General features: G+C 57.1%; 1 protein-coding gene across 1 annotated transcript in view; it reads right to left on the reverse strand.

Annotated features, from left to right (window-relative positions):
* LOC134154669 (transmembrane protein 209-like) overlaps positions 1-15,486 on the reverse strand; it is a 53,124-nt gene extending 37,638 nt beyond the window's left edge. The window contains exons 1-2 of the mRNA XM_062601349.1: positions 15,420-15,486; positions 11,494-11,599 (exon numbers count right to left, since the gene is read on the reverse strand). Coding sequence (XP_062457333.1) covers positions 11,494-11,599; positions 15,420-15,486 — 173 coding nt within the window. The remainder of the gene's footprint in view (positions 1-11,493; positions 11,600-15,419) is intronic.
* Positions 15,487-20,478: the final 4,992 nt, after the last annotated feature.

A 20,478-nucleotide genomic window follows, 5' to 3' on the forward strand; every position in this document is an offset into this window, starting at 1 on the left:
AAAGATCCTGGAGCAAAAAGGACCTCTCTGATGAGCTCTGTGCTTTGAAATAGGTCCTGTCACAAAGCAGGGACTGCAGAGGAACCAGTTTGCCCTCCTCCCCCGCCCATACCTTTCCTTTGTCGGAGCCTGGGAAGCACACTGCATACGTGAGTGGAAGGCCCACATCTCCAGTGGATCTGAGGAGCTTTCCTTCTCTGACAATACCTATGCAGACTCTTCCTGGGCCCTTCTGCGAATGGAGCCATTAGGAGCCACAGTTGTCTCAGTGTGGCCGGGGACACTGGTGGGGAGTTCTTGTTTTCTTCTTGAAATTGTATGAGTAAAGAGAAAAGCAAGAACTCAGTCCCTCCAGGAGAGCTCCTGCTGAAGGTGGCAGCCCAGCATGCCAAGAGGCCCGCTTGCGTTCTGAGGACATACTTGAAGACCAGGCTGAGAAATTGTGGGCTTTCGCTGAGGACTTTGGCTCCCCAGTATGACTTAAGGCCTTTGTGATGAGTTCCCGTGCCCTTTTCCGATCCAAATCATGCTCCATACGTGCCCCATACAGGCAGCTGACTCTCTGCTGTGACAAACAAGGTCTGGAGGAAAAAGCCAGCCCAAGATGTCTTTCTGCCTTGCTTGCTTCTGGTAGGGATCAATCTTTTCAAACAAACCAAAACCAGAACCTCTCATTCCTCTCCATGTTATAGGCTCCCCAAATAAGAGCTACAGAAGGACCAAAGCACAGGGAATGGCTGGGCAATAAAGTGCCAGAGGGTATTTGCTGCAGGAGGAGTAAGGCCTCTTGGGGAGTAAATGACCACATCTGAACTTTGCATGCACCGGGGCAGGCTGTGAGCTAACAGCTCTTCGTCAGGAAGGAGAGGCAAGAGAGAGGTCGCTGAAAGCCGCATCTCCTTGCCCTGCAGAGGTGAGAAGAAGCCCAGCAGAAGTGCTTTGAAGAGGAAGAGAGAAGCCAAGCAAGGAGCCGCATCTGGCCCTGCCACAGGTTGACGGTGTGCTTTCAGCCCAAGGTGGGGGTGCGCTTCTAAAAGGACCAAGCAGGCAAAGGCTTTGTGTCTCCTGCCTCTGGCTGAGGAAGCTCCCAGGCCCCAGGCTGCTGGAAGAAGACCCTGTTGGGGCAATCAGTGCATTTTTGGCTGTTCTGCACCCACTTGCTGCTGTTCCAGCCTGTGCTGAAACACCATGTGACTGGAGCCAGTGCTCTCTGCTCCTGCTCTGCAAAGCTGTTGGCCTAAGCCTCTTCACTCCCTCGGCATCCATGGCAAAGCCATCAAAAGACGCCAGCTTCGGATGAGATCAGTCTAATGCCTCGTGTTTCCCAGCACAGGAGCTCTGGCTTCCTCCGCTTGCTGCTTAGTTTGCAAGAGCAACCTCTTTTTGTCTCTCAGAGTCCTACCTTTGAAGGGCAGGCTTGTTCCATTTGTCTTCCCCTCAGGGATGGGAGGTGCAAGAGCAGAATCTGGCAGAAAATAGGACGCAAGCACAGAGCTGAGGAATGAGCCCAAAGACAGCAAAGGCCTCTTCTCCCACTGCGGGCTGCAGCTCTCGGAACCCTGGCCTCAAGTACTGCGTGAGCCGCAGTCTGCAAGCAGAACCTCCGTGTTTGTGGAGAAAATGGGCACAGGCATCTTGGATGTCTGCAGTCTTCTCCACGGGACTTGCCAGAGTTGATGTACTGCTATGAAGATGGTTAGAAGGCTGGGTCATCTCTCTAAGTAGGAAAGGCTGTAAGGGCTGCGCTTGTTTAGCCTCCAGAAGAGAAGCCTGAGAGGGGATCTTACCCATGTCTACAAATACCTCAAGGGAGGGTGTCAAGAGGATGGGAGCGGGCTCTTTTCTGTGGTGCCAAGTGCTAGGAGAAGAGGCAGCGCACACGAACAAGAACACAGGGAGCTCCACCTGACTCTGAGGAAAAACTTCTTTCTGGTGAGAGTGACCGAGCATTGGGACAGGTTGTCCAGAGAGGTAGTGGAGTTTCCTTCTCTGGAGACATTCAGAGGCTGCCTGGTGTGATCCTGTGCAGTGTGCTGTAGGTGACCCTGCTTGAGCAGGGGGGCTGGACGAGATGATCTCCAGAGGCACCTTCCAACCTCCACCCTTCGATGATTCTGTGATGGGCGCTTTCTCTCGCAGCTCCTGCTGTGGGGGTAATGGAAAATGTGTGGAGGACAAAGAGGCTAGAAGCTGGTCTGAGGTGCGGATCCTTACCGAGGCTTGTCACTCTGCAGAGAGAAGGGGACTGCGTGCTCATGAAGTGCTGATCAAAGTCTCCCTGAGCAGGCGCTCAAGCAAAGCTCCTGCATTTGCAGATGCGCACGCACCAGATGGAACGATGAAGCCTGGTCCTCCAGAATCGCCATTGCTAGTGAGGGGCTGTAGGCTTTGCCCTGACTTGGGCTTGCTGGAGTGTCAAGGTGGAGCAGAGTGGCACTTGGAGGAGGCTCTCCTTCAGCAGCTTAAAGGCCTGCCAGCTTTCTTGAGCTCCTTTACCCTTCTGAGCTGCCTCCCCTGTCGTCCCCCTAGCAGGTCTCTGCAGAAGGGGAAGCCTGCTCGCCTCAAGGCCAGCCTCTGGGCTCTGCTGCCCTCCTTCCTACCTGCCCTCCGGCTCTGCAACTCCACTAGTTCCTGGGTGCTACAGCCCAGGTGGCCATGGACTCTGCTGGCACGAAGCCTCCGGGGTGGCCGCTTCGCCTTCTGGCCTGGGGCACCCGCTTTCTTCCCCTCACACCTGCAAAAGCCCAGCACTCAAGGGCACCCAAGACACACACAAGAGCTGGCAGTTCCCTCCCACCACGCAGCCAGCACTGGGCCCCAGCAAGGGGGGCCCAGGCTCAAGCACTTCCTCCCCTCAGAGGCGTACAGCAGCTTTTTCCTCCTCTCCCCACAGGCCCCCTGCCCCCAGGACATGCGTTGGCCATGGCACGGCCCTCTCCACGCCTCTCTCCAGCACCAACAAGACGCAGCACACCCCTAGGCCACAGCCACCGCAGCTGCAGCCAAAGAGCTACAGGACGACCGCGGCGGCGAGCTGCCCTGGCAGCAGCCCCTGAGCCCTGACTCCTCAGCTCTGCTCTTCAGGCCTCCCCAAAGCTCCCACACTGCAAACGCACGAGCTCACCACACACCCAGCCAAGAGCCACCCGACTTGGGGCAGTTGGTTTAATTCAGCTTCAGAGAACTTCCTGGGTGCTCGCGTGGCTCACAAGCAGTGCTGCTGCTGCTTCCGTTGTGGCTGCTGCTGTGGCCACTGCCGCTGCCCCTGGGGCTCCCACTGCCGTTGATGCTCTGTCTGACACTGGGTCTTCGTGTGCCGCTGCCACTGCCAGTGGGGCTGCCGTTGTGTCCAGCATTGGAGCTTCCACTGCCACTGCTGCTACGAGCGGGTTTCTCGCTGTGTCCAACATTGCAGCTCCCACTGTCACTGCCGCTGTGTTTGCCGCTGGCACTTGGGCTGCCGCTGTGCCCGCCACTGGGGCTTCCAGTGACGCTGCCACCGCCAGTGGATCTGCTGCTGCGTCTGCCACTGGGGCTTCCAGTTCCGCTGCCGATGTGTCCGGCACTGCCACTGCCGCTGCCACTTGGTCTGACAGTGGGGCTTCCACTGCCCCTGCCGCTGACACTGGGGCTGCCGCTGTCTCTGACAGTGGGGCTTCCAGTGCCACTGCCACTCTGTCCGGCACTGGCACTGGGGCTGCCGCTTGGTCTGACAGTGGGGCTTCCACTGCCCCTGCCGCTGACACTGGGGCTGCCGCTCTGCCTGCCAGCAGGGCTCCCGCTGCCACTGCCACGCTGCCCGCTACTGACACTGGGGCTGCCGTTCTCTTTTGCAGTGGGGCTTCCACTGCCGCTGCCTCTGGGTCTCCCGCTGACACTGCCGCTGATACTGCCCCTGCCACTGCTGCTGCGTCTTCTGCTAAAACTGGCTCTGCTGGGCTCTTTGCCACTGCTGCTGCTCTTTCTTCTGCTTGCCTGTGTCTCTGCACACGGCTCTTCTTCCCCCTGCACAAGGAGGCAGAAAGAACAGGCTGTGTTCTGCCCTGCCAGAAAGCCCAGTAAGACTGCAGACTCGTGAGGGCCAGGGATGTTTGCAGGAGCTTCTGAGGGTGTTGCCAGCCTCACCGTCATGGGACAGGGGAGCTTGTTTGGACACAGCTCATCAGCCCGTGGCAGAGGCTGCTGGTACCAGGACTGGCAGATACCTGTGTCGTCTTGGCTTCAGCGGTCAGGGAGAGCTTTGCAAAGGGGCACACCAACGCTGGAAGCATCCCTTTGCGCTCAGCTGCTCAGATCTTGCAGGTGCCACTGTTGGAGGCCATTCTCAGCACTCAACAGCTGCCCCCTTGGCTGGAAGGCAAGGCTGAGCCCAGGCCAGCCCTGTGGCTTGCTCATGGGGCAATGGGGTTGCACCTTGTCTCTCTCGCTCGGCCTCCGAGCCCTCCTGCTTCTCTCCTCCCCTACTCCCTCAACCCTGCTCCCATTTGCAGAAACAGCCCTTCAGCTCCACAGCAGTGCTGGGCTTTTGCTGGGGGCTGCAGAGAGGGACTTAGTGACAGGCTTTAAGCCACATCAAGCCCATGTCAGGAAAAGTCACAGCACGCTCTCGGCAGCACAGTGGCTCCGGGATTACAAGTGGCACCCCTTGCTGCCTCACTGCCCCTCAGTTCTGCCAGGCTTCTCCTGGAGCTGCCACATACCTGCCCTGTCTTGCAAGGCCCCTCTTGACTGTCCAGCCCTTCCTCCTCTTCCTCTAGGCAGGAGAAGTAGACCTTCAGGGTCACTTGCTTGTCTTCTCCCAGCTGGTATTGGACGATCTTCTGAATACTGGGCTTTTCTTCAGCCAGATTCTCAGCACCCTCCTGCACCTGCAAGACAACTCCACACTGTGCAATGTGCCCAACTTCCAAGTCCACTCCGCTGCTCTCCACATGCTCCTCGCCAGCATCCAGGGACTGCAGGACCTTGGCAATCACCAGGCCCCTGGCTCTGACCTGGCCTGGGGCACCCTGCCGAACAACGGCTGCTGCCGCCCCAGCAGCAGAAGAGCAAGGGGCACCGCAACATGTCCCAGGCTTTGTGACCTTCTCCTGAGCCTTCCTGCCAGCACCCTATTGCCCTGAAGGGAAGACCAGCCATGCTGAACATCCCCTTCTCATTCGCACCAAGCATCTCAATAATCACACAGCTGAGCAGAAACTCTCCATGGTCTCTCACTGAAAACCCCAGCACTACCATGGCCAGAAAAAAAGAGAGGGCCCCAGGGGCTCTGCTGGAGTGTTCGAGGAGGGCGCAGCAGCAAGAGCTATATTGCAAAACTAGAGCCCAAGCAGTGCCTTTGAAGGCAAGCCCTGGGCCAAGTCAGCCAGGGCTCAGCAGAGCCCATGGGAAGGGCTCTTGTCCCAGAGAAGAATGCTTCTGCAGACAAAGGAGCTCAGGGAGGAGCACCTACCTGTCTTGCCTTCGGAGCGCTTTCATTCACAGCCCACACAGCTCGCACTCTAGCACGTGGCGGTTGTTCCCAGGCGCCTGGGGCCGGCCGTTTGGCAAAACACTCTGGGGTGGTGGAAAACATCCTGCAAATAGGCACCAGGGAGGTGGCATGAGCCCGGGGAAGCTGGGGAGTTTGGACTCCACGCAGCGCTCCCAAGGGGGGGCACCTGCCTCTGCAGCAGAAGGCAGTTCTGCAGCAGCAGCACGGGGGTTCCACTGACGGGGATCACATCCACAGACACGGAAATCACCTCCCGCCAAAACACCCACAGCTACACAATGTGCCCGCTGGAGAGCTCCGGGTGCCCACAGCGAGACTTTCTCTCCAGGCAGCAAGGAGAGCAGCAGGGTCCCCTACAAGGACAGCCTCCAACTCACACCATTACCTGTGTCCTGTCAACTGCATTAGCCACTGCTCCGTGGCCCCAAGGACTCGGTGTTCCGGGATGGGCAATGGATTGCTGCTGGGCACCCAGCAACAGAGAAGGAGAAAGGCATGAAGGCAGCCCAGAATAAAGCCCTTGTGTGGTGGGAGCCAGCACAGAGTTGGCCAAAGCCCCCCACAGAGCCCACATGAAGGCAGAGCATGCCTGGAGGTCACAGGGACACTGTCGCTGGGAAGTCTTGCTCCCAAAGCACTTTCAGAGCAGCCTTCGCCAGCCCTGGCACTGCAGCCCTAACAAACCTGCGCCGAGAAGATGCTCTCTTGCTAAACTGGAGGCTAGGGAGCCAACAAATATACTCACGTTGGAAACATATGGCGGCGGGGAGTACGGGCCTGGACATCGAGGGCTTTGGTGGCTGCAAGGATCGAGTCTCTCATCTCCAGCATCTGCACAGGGGAGAAACACAGGTGAGATGCTGCCAAGAAGAGGATCTTGCTGCTCACAAGGGCAGCCAATGTTTGCACTGTTCAGAGAAGAAGCTGCCTCTCAGAACAGCAGAAACAACCTTCTCTCTTGCTCACTGCAACCCCTCCATTCTACACAATAGCTGCTCCCTGGACATACAGGCAAATGGGGAAAAGCTCTGGCAGGCTTTTGTCCAGGGCAAGAGCCAAGAGGCTGATCCAGGAGAGCAGTTCTTGCCTAGGGGAGAGACTGAGGGAGGGCAGCGCAGGGGAGGGCCGCTGACGAAGATTAAGGGCAATGTGCATGGCAGTCCTGCTAGGGAGGACAGGAGGGTACAGTGGGGGCTGCAGCAGGTCTCTTTTCCCAGAAGGGAAAATTATTTCTCAGGCTCTGCTCTGACCCTTCCCATGCGCCTTCCTGCAAACACCCTACTGCCCTGAAGGAAAGACCAGTCACACTGAACATCCCGTTCTCATTTGCACCCAGCATCTCAATAATCACACAACTGAGCAGAAACTGAATTTTCTATCGCAGAAAGGCTCTGCAGTTCAGAGGCAACCAAAACCGGGACCCCGGTGCCTCTGCTGGTGTGTTCAAGGAGGGCGCAGCAGCAAGAGCTATATTGCAAACCTGGAGCACAAGCGGTGCCTGTGAAGGCAAGCCCTGGGCCAAGTCTTGCAAGGTTCAGCAGAGCCCATGGGAAGGGCTCTTGTACAGCCAGCGCCCATAGCACAAGGCCTGGGCAAAAAGCAGGCTGGCACATGAAGGGCTGACTCAATGAGGAGCACTTACCACGCCAGACCTCTGACGGCCCTCGCTCAGAGGACATGCAGCTAGTGCTTGGGCTTCTCTCCGTTCCTTCTTCCTGCCCGCTGCTGCTGTACTCTGTGCAAAGCACTCTAAGGTGACTGGCACTGGCCTGCAAATACACACCGCGGAGAGGTGATATGAGCACAGGGAGAGTAGGGTCCCCACCTGGCCCTCACCAGCTTCACACCTGCTCCTGCAGCAGAAGGCAATTCTGCAGCAGAAGCACAGGGCTCCCACTGACTGCAGCCACATCAGAGCACCACCTCCCACCAAAACACCTGGGGCTGCACGTCATGCCTGAAGGAGAGCTCCAGGAGCCCAAGGGAGACTCTCTCCAGGCAGTGAGGAGAGCAGCAGGGTCATCTGCCAGGACAGGCTCCAAGGCACAGCATTACCTGATGTCCTGTAAGCTACATAAGACCTGAACACTCTGTGTTCAGGGATGGGCAATAGGTTGTTGCTGGGCACCCAGTGTTGAAGAAGGACAAAGGCATCAAGACAGTCAAGCATTAAGCTCCTGCATAGTGGGAGGCAGCACAGAGCTCTGCAGAACCCTCTCCCCACCCACAGAGCCCAGATGAAGGCAGAGCATGCATGCAGGTCACTGGGACCCAGCCGCTTGGAATTTTTGCTCCCAAAGCACTTTCAGAGCAGCCTGCCCCAGCCCTGGCAATGCAGCCCTAACAAACCTGTGTGGAGAGGCTGCTGCCTTTGTCAGGGAGAGGGGAAAGAAGGAAGGGAAAGTACTCACTTTAGGAACATGTTTGGAAGAGGTGCAGGGGACACAATCGGAGCTGCTTTAGTGGCTGTCAGGATTGAATCCCTGTGTATTTTCATCTGCAAAGGTGAGAAAGAGAGGTGAGATGCTGCCAAGGAAAGGATCTTGCTGCTGGCAAGGGCAGCCCATGTTTCCATGCTTCAGAGAAGAAGCTGCCTCTCAGAATTGCAGAAACAGCCGTTGACCCTTTGCTCTTGCTCACAGCAGCCCCTCCATTCCGCACAAGAGCAGCTGCAGGGGAATATGGGCAAAGAGCTAAATGTTCTGGCAGGCTTTTGTCCAGGGAAGAGCCAAAAGGCTGATCCAGGACAGAACGGAGACATCAAGGGAGGCAAGCGCAGGGGAAGCCAGCTCAGAAGCTTCTCCAGTAGGGAAGGTTCTTCCCCAGCCTCTGCTCTGAGCCTTCCCGGGAGCCTTCCTGTCAGCACCCTTTTTCCCTGAAGGGAAGCCCAGAAAGGCTGAACATCCCTTTCCTGCTTGAAACAAGCATCTGAATTATCACAGAGCTGAGCAGAAGCTCTTTACTTTCTATCACAGAAAGGCCCAGCACTTCCAGTGCCACCAGCAGGAGGGCCACAGAGGCTCTGCTGGTGTGTTCACAGAGAGCAAGGTGCAACACTGTGTGCATTCCAAAACTACATTCACCACCGATGCCTTTGAAGGCAGGACTGGGCGATGTCGGGCAGGGCTCAGTGAACCCATGGGAAGGGCTCTTGTGAGCCAGCGCCCATAGCACAAGGCTTTTGCAGGAAGCACGCTGGAAAAGAAGGGCCCCCAGCAGTGACACTTACAGCTCTGGCATTCTCGTCCACTTCATTCCCAGGCCACTCAGTAGGTGCTCCACCTTCTGATGATGGCTTCCTCCCGCCTGGCACTGCCTTCTGGGCAGAGCACTCTGGGGTGCCTAGGAATGGACTGCAAATACACACCGCGGGGAGGTGGCATGAGCACAGGGGGAGTAGGGTCCCCATTTCAGCCTGACAAGTTGGGCACCTGCTTCTACCGCAGAAGGCAGTTCTGTAGCAGAAGCACGTGGGTCCCACTGACTGGGGTCACATCCACAGGAACGGGGATCACCCCCTAACAAAACACCCAGGGCTGCACATCATGCCTGAAGGAGAGCTCTGGACACAACCACAGTGAAATTTTCTCTCCATGCAGGGAGGCGAGCAGCAGGGTCATCTGGCAGGACAGGCTCCCAGGCACAGCATTACGCGCTGTGCTGCCGACTACATTAGTCACTGCCCCGTGGCCCCAAGGACTCTGTGTTCCGGGATGGGCAATGGATTGCTGCTGGGCACCCAGTGACAAAGACAGAGAAAGGCATCAAGGCAGTCCAGAATAAAGCTCTTGCGTGGTGGGAGACAGCATAAATCTTGGCTTAGGGCCTCCAACAGACCCTGTATGAAGGCAGAGCATGCGTGCAGGCCACTGGGATGCAGCCGCTGGGAAGTCTTGCTCCCAAAGCACTTTCAGAGCAGCCTCCCCCAGCCCTGGCACTGCAGCCCTATCACACCTGTGCTGAGAGGCTGCTGCCTTTGTCAGTCAGGGGAAAAGAAGCAAGGCAAAGTACTCACGTTGGAAAAATACTTGGAAGAGCACAAGGGGCCTCAGTCTCACTCCTCTGGCTGGCTTTGAGGACTGAGTCCCTCATCTCCAGCATCTGCAAAGGTGAGAAACACCGGTGAGATGCTGCCAAGGAAAGAATCTTGCTGCTGGCAAAGGCAGCTAAAGTTTCCATTACTCAGAAAAGAAGAAGCTGCCTCTCAGAAACTCTGAAATACCCATCATTGTGGCTCACAGCAGCCCCTCCATTCTACACAAGACCAGCTGTAGGAGAATATAGGCAAAAGTCTAAAAGCTCTGGCAGGATTATGTCCAGGGCAAGCACAAAGAGGCTAATCCAGCAGAGCATTGGGAAGTCAAGGCAGGCAAGTGCAGGGGAAGGCAGCTCACTAAACTCTAGGGCAATGTGCAGGGCAGTCCTGCTAGGGAGGATAAGAGAGGGCAGTGGGGGTTACGGCAGCTCTGTTTTCCCAGAAGGGAAGGTTCTTTCTCAGCCTCTGCTCTGACCCTTCCCTGTCAGTGCTCTTTTACCCTGAAGGGAAGCCCAGCAAGGCTGAACATCCCTTTCCTGTTTGAACCAAGCATCTGAATAATCACACCGCTGAACAGAATCTCTCCATCTGCTATAGCAGAAAGGCCCAGCAGTTCCACGGCCACTAGAGCGAGGGCCCCAGAGGCTCTGCTGGGAGACGTTAATGGAGAGTGAAGGAGTCATGAGAGATGCATTGCAGAAGTAGAGCACAAGCAGCGCCTTTGACAGCAAAGCCCGGGGACAGTCAGGCAGGGCCCAGAGGAACCCATGGGAAGGGCTCTTGTCCAGCCAGCGCCCACACCACGATGCTTTGGCAGAAAGCAAGCTGCCAAAAGAAGGACCTCCATCAGGAGCACCTACCTCTCTTGAATTCTGATAGCCAATCTCAGGCCCGCCAGCTCCCGCTCTGGCGTCTGGCAGCTGCTTCCTCCAGCCCACTAAATCCTCCTTTGCAGAGCTAGGCTGAATTGCTGGCAGCATGCTGCAAATACACACCGTGGGGAAGTGTGACACAGAGACTCTCCACCACCCAACCACCCAGGGCTGCACAGCGTGCCCGAGGGAAAGCTCTGGGTGCCCACAGTAGGACTTTTTCTCCAGGCACCAAGGAGAGCAGCAGGGTCAGCTCCAAGGACAGGCTCCAGCACACACCATTACCCACTGTCCTGAGCACTCCAGTAGCCTCTGCGGTGTGGCCCCCAAGGACAAGCTTTCTTGGAAGCTTCAGAAAGGGAACCGGGAATAACTGCTCTGTCCCTTGCAGTCCTTCCGTCTTCAGGCACTCATGTCCCTCCTTCCCATCCTCTTCAAAGTGCCCAAACAACTCGTCCTTGCCTCTAAGGGCTGCCTGAGCCATGGCCACACCCTCTCGAGCCTGCTGCTCGCCACCCCTGACTGCTGCCTGGAAATGACCCTCCTTCCTCCTTGCTGCTGGCAGTCAAAGGAAGGGCATTGCCCAAGGGGAAACACCACAGCTTTGGGGAGATATTCACCCAAGGCATCCTCCCCTCCAGCAGCATTCCCTGCACACCCCTCTTGCACCTCACACCAGTTGAGCTTTTCCACTTAGCTCCTCACAAGGCCTGACAAGGGCATGCAGACTCTTCCTCAGCCTCCAAAATTGCCCTGAGACACCCAGCCCTGCTCTCCACAGATGAGCAGCATTCTCCTTACTTTCATCTATGGGCTAGGGGAAAAGGCCCTCCTCTTCCCAAAGGACCAATTACATTGAGTTGCCCAAAGGTCTGGAAGCTGGAAGCAGAGGCAGCGGGGGCAGAAAGCCAAGAGCAGGCTCTGCCAGGCACATGCTCTTGTCTGCCCAACCAGCAACGGAGGCCTAGTCCTCGTGGCAGAGCTTAAAAGGCATTCAGAGCTCCTCAGGACCTTGTGTCCAAGGGAAACATCACCCTCCAAGACACACAAGGCTACAGGGTCACCCTCCGCCATTCCCCCAAGTGTCTCACCTGCCTCGAGGCTCTTCCTCCACCGTGCCTTCCTCCACATTGGTAGCCACCACTTTGGATTCAGGCTGCCTCTCTCGCTGGAGGAGGCGCTGGCCAGATACATGCTCTGCAATCAGAAGGGAAGAAAACACACAGTCAAGCCAAAGGCTGTGCTTTGGGAATGTGTAGGAGAAACACAGAAGGCAAGGGCAGAACAAATTGCTTTGAAGGTGGAAGGAAGTCTTGGCACAAGTGAGCAGATTGTCGACTCCCCATCAGGGCTGAGCTGCCTTGCCTCTAGTGCCTCATGCTAGGCGAGCCACGGTGCTGCAGCCTTGGCTCCAATGCCCTGCCAAGGACCAACAAAAGAGAAGGTGCAAAGCCCAGCCAGGCATCAGCCACTCCATTACCTTCCTTGCTGCTGGCAACATCTAGTCCCTTCTCCTCTTCCCACGTGGGCTTCACAGCTCCCACAGATGGTCTTCGAGGGGCACTCTCAAGCACATACCTGTAAACCAGAAAAAGACACCACTCGCAAGGAAGGGCCCCGCATTTCCTTTGCTGCTTCTGTGAATTCTGGGCACACAGACACATGGCCCAGCTGCTAGGAAGAGCAGCCTTTCCCAAAGGGGGAATATGCAGGACAGGTCATCTCCTGCAGGACTCCCTCAGGAAGTGCAGGGACCCAGCATGCCTGCCTGCAGGGCCACAAGCTTCCTCCTCACACTGCTCCAGGCCTTCCCTCTACCCCTGGGGAGAGAGCTCCTTCTCAGCTTTCCAAAGCAAACCCTCCAGGTCAACACTGCAGCCTGTCTGACAGCTCCTGAGCAGGCTCCTGTGCAGGCACATCAGACAAGGCCCCTTTCCTCCAGCTTTCCACCCTCTTAGGAAATTCTAATCTAGACCTCCACAGCCCTTGCAATCCCTCCCAAGCTCAGGGCAGAGCATCTGCAAAGAACAGCCTCCATTCCTGGGCCCCTAGTGGAACAAAGGCCTTCACAAGGTGGGAGCCAGCACAGAGCTCAGCAGAACCCCCACACAGAGCCCAAACAAAGCCAGGGCATGGCTGCAGCACACGGGGATCCAACTCCTCGGAAGACTTGCTCTGCAAGCACATTCTGAGCAGCCTTCACTAGCTCTGGCAACACATCTCGACCAAACCTGCAGTGAGGAGCTGCTCTTTGGGTGAGCCCGGAACTCAGGTGGAAAGGAGCAAACCAAAGTACTCACATTGGAAAGACAATGAGAGAGCCAGAATGGATCAGGGAAGCCGCTGTTTGGGTGCTTGCGAGAACTGAATGCCTCATCTCTGGCATCTGCAAAGGGCAGAGACATGGGTGAGATGCTACGAAGAAAAGGACCTTGCTGCCCACAAGGGCAGACCATGTTTCCACTAATCAGAGAAGAAGCTGCCACTCAGAAAGAGGGAAACACCCCTCGCTCTTGCTCACAGCCACCCCCACCTCCATTCTACAGACCAGCAGGTGTGGAATAATACAGGCAGATGGCCAGAAACACTGGCAGGCTTCTGTCAAGGGCAAGAGCCAAGAGGCTGATGCAGGAGAGCAGTTGTTGCATAGTGGAGAAGTCAAGGGAGGCAAGCAGAGGTCTTCTGCACCAGAAAGCCCAGGCTGAATGACACGGCTGCACTGGAGACCTGGGCAAAGGCCCTGGCTTGCAATGACTTTGTCTGTGACAAACCCCGAGAGTCTTCTGCAACTTGAGGAGCAGCTGTTGGACGCACTGCCCCACAATCCCAAACATGGCCAGAGGAGGCCTGGAGACAAATGGGATCCTAACACAAAGACCCCAAGGAAAGGCTGACTTTATGGAAGACTTCTGGAGGAAGCCTAGCAGGAAAGAACTCCCAGGACCCAGCAGTGGGGGGAAAGCGGTTGCTTTGGACTTGGCCAGGCTTGCAAAGGGGTGAGAAGGAGAGCTGTGGAAAAAGGCAGACTTACATCCAGAAGAGCTTTGAGCAGCTGTGGGGAGGCATTCAGCCTGCACAGAAAGCCTCTGTAAAACCACATTGTCACCTCTTTGCCTTCAATGAGAAGCACGCCAATGCCCTTGAAAAGAAGGGCCACGTTCTTCCCATTGGCCAGGCAGCAAGACAGAAGGTACACGGTCTCCTCCACGCAGGCCGCCACTGTTTTCCAAGGCACGGAGATGGCCACGGCTACGTGAGGATACTTGAGGGTCTCAGCTTTCCTGCGCCCTAGGCAACAAGCAAAGAGCAGCACAGTCACGGATGGAGCCCTTCAGCAGGCTCCCACACAGTGCTGGGCGCCTGAAGGTCTTGCGGCAGCACAGAGCTGCAGAGCTCTCTGCTTTAACCCCCACAAAAGCCCCCACAGGAGGCTCCTGTCAGCCCTCCCTGGCCCAAATTCAAAGCACTCTGCAGCCTCCTGGGACAAGGCTACCGCAGGGCTTCCTTCCCTGCACAGACACCAAGAGCGAGCCCTGGCCACCTCCTGGGAGCGGGAGGCAGGAGGGCAGGCCAAGCAGAGCAGCAAGGGGGCCAGCTGCCAGCAGAAGGCAGTGCACAGAGGAATGGTGCCGGCACTCAGGCCATGCCAGCTTTGACGAGCCTTAGCTGTGCCATGTCACGCTGGCTCCAAAGGAGGAGGAAAACACATGGGCTGCACAACAGCCTTCCACGCTGCCTCTTAATCCATCGGTGTTAGGAAGCAATAGGAAGGACTTGTCCTTTTGAGCAGACAGCTGCTGTGGCATCAACGGGGAACAACAGTGGCAACTACACGGCACTGGAAGCAGCAGCCACAAAAGCCCCACTATGGAGCCACGCGTTCGAGCCAGTGCAAGAGAGAGACACACCGAGAGACTCTCGTTGGATTCTGCATTATAATGTTGTGACAATCAAAACACCCTGAAGCTCTGCTCAGCACCCGGGGCAGCAAGTCTCAATTTCTAACAGCCCCTGGGAAACAGCAGAGAGCCACAGCCCCGCGATGTCCCCAGGGGAAGCCGAGGTTTCAGTCTGCCTTCTTACCAGCAACAGAGGCCTCCTCATGGCTGAGGCCATGAAGATCCACAAGGTTGCTTGAGAGGCGAAATGCGGGTCTCTGAACAGTCAGAGGACTTTTCTTGCCAGCAACGACTTGTTTTGTAGCAACACTGAAGGTGCCAAGGGGAATAATTCTCACATCCTGCAGCCAGAGAAGTAGAGAGAAGCCTTAGAAGCATGGGAGACAGACAAAGAGAGAGTTGTTCTCAAAGCATGGCCACGGTGCTAGGTGCCCTGCCCATGGCTGGCATGCAAAGGGGCAAGACAGAGCCTTCTGGAAAGCTTGGCGGAAGCCCTGGAGAACTCCCTGAGAAGGCCATTCCCCATAGTTTCCTCCCCCTCCTCCTCAGCCTCCAAAGGCAACGTTGCCACCCCTCCAGCACACGAAGAAAAGGCTTTCCCAGAACGGCTCCCTTTCTGGCCTTGCACTCTGCCAGGATCTCCAGAGAGGGCCCAGAAAGCCTCCCACCCTTCCAGCAACCGCAGCTGCACTGCACATTGGGCACCTCCCTTTTGGGAGAAGTCGGTCTGGGGCACAGCTGTCATTTGCAGCATGCTTCTGCAGGGGGGTTGCTTCTGCTTGGAGAGGAGGGGCAGGACTATTGCGGCCCATGGCCCCGAGGGGTCAGTGCTGCTGCCAGCATGGGTATGGGAGGGGAGGGAGAGGATGGCACATCCACCTTGTTCAGCACCAGCTTCTCCTGGATGTAGTTGGAGACACCCTCCCAGATGGGCACGGCCACTGCAAAGCAAGGCAAAGACACGTCATGCCCCCTGCACCACAAGGCACCATCAGCGGAGGACCCTTGGGGCACCCCAAGACCGCCCAGGCTCCCCACAGCCCCTGGGCATCTACAGCCCATCTTGGTGCTCAGCCTCTCGACAGCAATCCTGGGCAAGGAGGTCGCGAAGGCCTTACCCCGCGGGGGAATGATGGGCACCCGCTGCTCACGCTGCGTGGCGCGGCCAGCATCCCGGAGCTCCATGTCCGTGCCGGGCGCTCTGGCTTGGCCGCGCAGTGGGAGGGTCCCTGCAAAGGCTTCCTGGCCGCTCGGCTGCTCCTGCTGCGCCCTTCAGCACAGCCCCGCGCTGCCCCGGGCTCCCGTCGCCAGCTCCCGCTGGGGCTCGTCGGCTCCTGGCAGCACAGCGGTGCCCAGAGCAGCCCCAGCGCCTGCGCTGCGGTGGGCTGTGCGGGACGAGTGGGGAGGGTGCGTGGGCGGGCGGGAGAGGGCAGCGGTGGCTGTGACCCAGCAGGGATGTCCCCTGTGACGCCAGCCCATGTCACAGAGGGGACCGGGACCCCCGGGGCCCCCGGCCAGGGCTGGCCCTGCAGTGGGGAGGGGCTGCACGGGGCACTTGTGGGGCTGCCGTGACCCCCGCACTGGGGAGGTCCTGGGGCAGGGATAACCCCACCGGGGGACCGGCTGGGCTGGGTGCTGCGGCTGCACTCAGCCAGGCCATGGCCCCATGCGGGAAACCTGGCTGCGAGGGGAGGGGGGCAGTGGGGCACTGCACCAGCCTCCACCCATGGCGACACAGCACAGGCTGCGGCTCCTGCTGCCCCCAGTGCAAGGAAGTGCTGAGAACGGACCGATGGCAGGGAAACCTCCAGCAAGGCCTTGGCAGGCAGCAAAGCCCTGGCTCAGTGCCGAAGGAGAAGTTTCTTCCTGCCAGGCGTGGGCAGCTGGTGCATCCTGCCTCTGGGAATGTCCCCCAGAGCCCCCAGATGATGCCACACACGGGTCTGTGTCTCTCCACATTGCCCAGGGAGAGCTCGCAGGCACTTGCGCATGCCCTGGATCACCTCTGGCACCTCTGGTGTCACCCAGTGTTTCCACGGCAGCAGCTGACTCCCACCTTCCACCACCTTGGACTGGAAATGGGAGGGGGGACAAGGAGCTCGCACACTTCTGTGCACCTCTTTTGGGCACACGGCAGCTTAAGCAGGATGAATCCCACAACCGTCCTGGGGGTTGGTGGCGTGCATGTGATGGAGGTGTCTGCCCCACCACCTGGAGGGCTTCTCCCCAAAGAAATGAGGGGCCCAGGCTGACTCAGCTCACTCACTCCCCGAAGCCTGGGGAAATGACTTCCCTGCTGGGTGCAGGAGCAGCTCCTCTGCCAGGAGCCGCAGTGCTGAGGGCACTGCCTGCCCGTGCTGAGCTGAGCTGAGACAAAACGGAGGGAAGCTCCGGACGCTCAGGAGGGAGGCAGCAGCTGAGAGCTCCTTCTGGCAGAAATGGGCAGAGCCCTTCCAGTGGGAAGTCTCTGGCTGCAGGGCAGTGCTGCTGAGCTGCTCGCGGGGTCCTGGAGACCTCGCGCAGGTGATGGTTGAGGCCATCTTTCCAGAGAGCTCTCTCGATGGAGCAGCTGGTGCTTTAGGGCAGGGACTTGCTGCCACAGTGTCCGAGGGACAGGGCGGCATGGCTCCCTTCTGCCGGGGAGGGTGTAGGGCTGTGCGAGCAGGGCGTGCGTGCAGCCAGGTGTGCCCAGGGCTGTGGCTGAGAGCAGTGTCCTGGGAGGTCAGGGTGCCCAGGGCCATGCCTCTGCCACCTGCGATGGTCAGCACTCAGCCCGCCTGGGCAACTGCCTGCAGCGCTGCGTGGAGAAGCCATGGTGGGAAGTAGCAGCCCACAGAAGGGCAGGATCTTGCTGTCCCAGATCAGAGGCTGTGTGGGGCAAGGCTGCTCAGAGCTGCTGCTCAGCCCCAGGAGCTTGCCCGGAGGAAAGTCAAGGCAGGGACCACTCCACAGGGAAGGAGGTTTCCCCAGTGTTGGCTTTCTGTTCCACGCTGTTGTTTTGGGGGAAGGGAAAAGGAGGTGCCAAGGCTGGAGAAGAGCTGGAGACTGGGGAGGCTGCTGAGGGGTCAGCAGGTCTGTGGGGAAGCTCACAAAGTGCTTTTGCCCCTGCTCTGCCCACGCACAGCAGCAGCAGCAGCAGCAGCTCTGCTGGCCCCAGGAGCCTTTGTGGCAGCTGCTCCTTGGCACCTGCCAAGAGGTGGGTGCCCCAAGGCAGTGCCCTGCTGCCGGGAGGGCTCTCTGGGGCACAGCGAAGTGCCCCAGAAGTGGGCTGGGGTCTGTTGGCTAAGGCAGGCAATGGACGCAGGAGAGGGCATTTGGTGCTGGCAGGAAAAGCAGCAGGCGGTGGAGCCATGGTGCGAGAAGGGGAGGAAGGCAGAACAGAAGTGCGGTGGGAGGGAGAATTAGGGAATTTAGCTCTCTTCTCCTCCATTGCAGATGTTTTCCTCCCAGAAAACCCCACATGGCCTCTGCCAGCCCGCAGAGCCTTTGCCCCACAGGCCCCAGGGCCAGGCCAGGCACTGCCTTCTCTGCAGACAGACCTCTGGCTTAGGAGAGAGTCTGATTCCAACAAGATGTTACTCCAGCCTAGGCCTCTCTTGCAAAGGCTGGAGCAGCAGCAAGTACACGGAGGTTCTGCTTGCAAACTGCAGCTCACTAAGTGCTTGAGGTCAGTGTTCCGAGAGCTGCTGGTGCTTCAGCACAGTCTTTCTAGCACAGGCTGGAACAGCAGCAAGTAGGTGCAGAACAGCCAAAAATGCACTGATTGCCCCAACAGGGTCTTCTTCCAGCAGCCTGTGGCCTGGGAGCTTCCTCAGCCAGAGGCAGGAGACACAAAGCCTTTGTCCGCTTGGTCCTTCCAGAAGCGCACCCCCATCTTGGGCTGAAAGCACACCGTCAATGTGTGGCAGGGCCAGATGCGGCTCTTTGCTTGGCTTCTCTCTTCCTCTTCATAGCACTTCTGCTGGGCTTCTTCTCACCTCTGCAGGGCAAGGAGATGCGGCTTTCAGCGACCTCTCTCTTGCCTCTCCTTCCTGACCAAGAGCTGTTAGCTCACAGCCTGCCCCGGTGCATGCAAAGTTCAGATGTGGTCATTTACTCCCCAAGAGGCCTTACTCCTCCTGCAGCAAATACCCTCTGGCACTTTATTGCCCAGCCATTCCCTGTGCTTTGGTCCTTCTGTAGCTCTTATTTGGGGAGCCTATAACATGGAGAGGAATGAGAGGTTCTGGTTTTGGTTTGTTTGAAAAGATTGATCCCTACCAGAAGCAAGCAAGGCAGAAAGACATCTTGGGCTAGCTTTTTCCTCCAGACCACGTTTGTCACAGCAGAGAGTCAGCTGCCCGTATGGGAGCATGATTTGGATCGGAAAAGGGTGCGGGAACTCCTCATCACAAAGGCCTTAAGCCATACTGGGGAGCCAAAGTCCTCAGGTAAAGCCCACAATTTTCTCAGCCTGGTCTTCAAGTACGACCTCAGAACACAAGTGGGCCTCTTGGCATGCTGGGCTGCCACCTTCAGCAGGAGCTCTCCTGGATGGGCTGAGTTCTTGCTTTTCTCTTTACTCATACAATTTCAAGAAGAAAACAAGAACTCCCCACCAGTGTCCCCGGCCACACTGAGATGACTGTGGCTCCTAATGGCTCCATTCGCACAAGGGCACAGGAAGAGTCTGCATAGGTATTGTCAGAGAAGGAAAGCTCCTCAGATCCACTGGAGATGTGGGCCTTCCACTCGTGTATGCAGTGTGCTTCCCAGGCTCTGACAAAGGAAAGGTATGGGCGGAGGAGGAGGGCAAACTGGTTCCTCTGGAGTCCCTGCTTTGTGACAGGACCTATTTCAAAGCACGGAGATCATCAGAGAGGTCCTTTTTGCTCCAGGATCTTTTCCTCACCCAGCACTGTGATTTGTTTCTCTACAGCTTTCAACATTTGCTGGCGTGTCCACAAACCTATTGCCTAACACTAGCATTTTTGAATGTCATCCCGTGCTGACTGGCAGCAATGTCATTTATTGGCTTCTGAGACTTTATCTGATTGTGCTCGATGCAGGAAGACACTGAGGGTCTTCTTGGTTGGCTTACATAGTCCTGTAGAGGAGTTTCCCTGGAAAAAAAGGAAGTTTCGACAGGGCAAGTGGTACCCGTGTGTGTGTTTGTGTATGCATATACATCTCCATCGAGAAGGCTCAGCAGAAAGCGGCTAAAAGATTTGTCCTCCATAAAACTGCCTTTCTGAGCTGTGAAGGAAAATGGGATGCTTGGAGACAGGAGTCCAACCTGCAGGAGTCCAGGTTGGGCAGTGGTGTAAGTAGATATGGTCGGTGGGTTTTCTGAAAACGTGTGGGGCATATCACAGAATCACAGAATGGGTAAGGTTTGAAGGGACCTCAGGGGATCATCTAGTCCTACCTCCCTGCTCAGGCAGGGTCACCTCGACCATGTTAGACAGGGTTGCATCCGGGCAGGGTCTGAATCTCTCCAGAGGAGGAGACTCTACAATGTCTCTGGGAAACCTCTCCCAGTGCTCGGTCACTCTCACAGGAAAGAAATTCCTCCTCATATTGAGGCGGAGCTTCCGCTGGTTCAGTTTGTGCCCGTTGCCTCTTGTCCTGTTGCGTGGCACTAGTGAAAAGAGTTCGGCCCCATCCCTTTGACGAGGATATCCAGTGGAATTTCCTTCACTCTCTTTCAAGAGCCCGTTGAGTGATAATCAAACACAAAAAATCAAATGTCTTCCTCTGTGTGGGCCCCTTTCATTTTGAGTTCCTCTGAGGGCTTTACCTCTCTCTACATTTTTGCACTCTCCAGTCCAATGTACTATTTATTTCCACAAACGCTTTGGGCTACGTGTGCTGAAAAACTAACACTGGGGTTTTTTTTTCCCCCTCTCCCAGGTGCAGGTGAAGTTGGAAGTACATGTGTTGGCCTCCACGCATCTACTGAAGGATCTGCAGCAAATGCCACTTTCCAGGGCAATACAGAGGGATTGTGATATTCTGAGCAGAAAGGATGTGACCGGCACAAAATACAATGCAATGCTGGTGAAAAATATTTGCTTTACACAGCACGGTAATGGTTTCCCACTAAGTGGTCTGGCTGTGAGAAATCCTTGCCGCAGGCTGAACCTAAACTCCAAGGGGTTTCAAAAACTGCCAGGCACATGGCACTTCCCTCTAACA

This window comes from Rhea pennata, unplaced genomic scaffold (assembly GCF_028389875.1).
Source record: "Rhea pennata isolate bPtePen1 unplaced genomic scaffold, bPtePen1.pri scaffold_33, whole genome shotgun sequence".
NCBI lineage: Eukaryota > Metazoa > Chordata > Aves > Rheiformes > Rheidae > Rhea > Rhea pennata.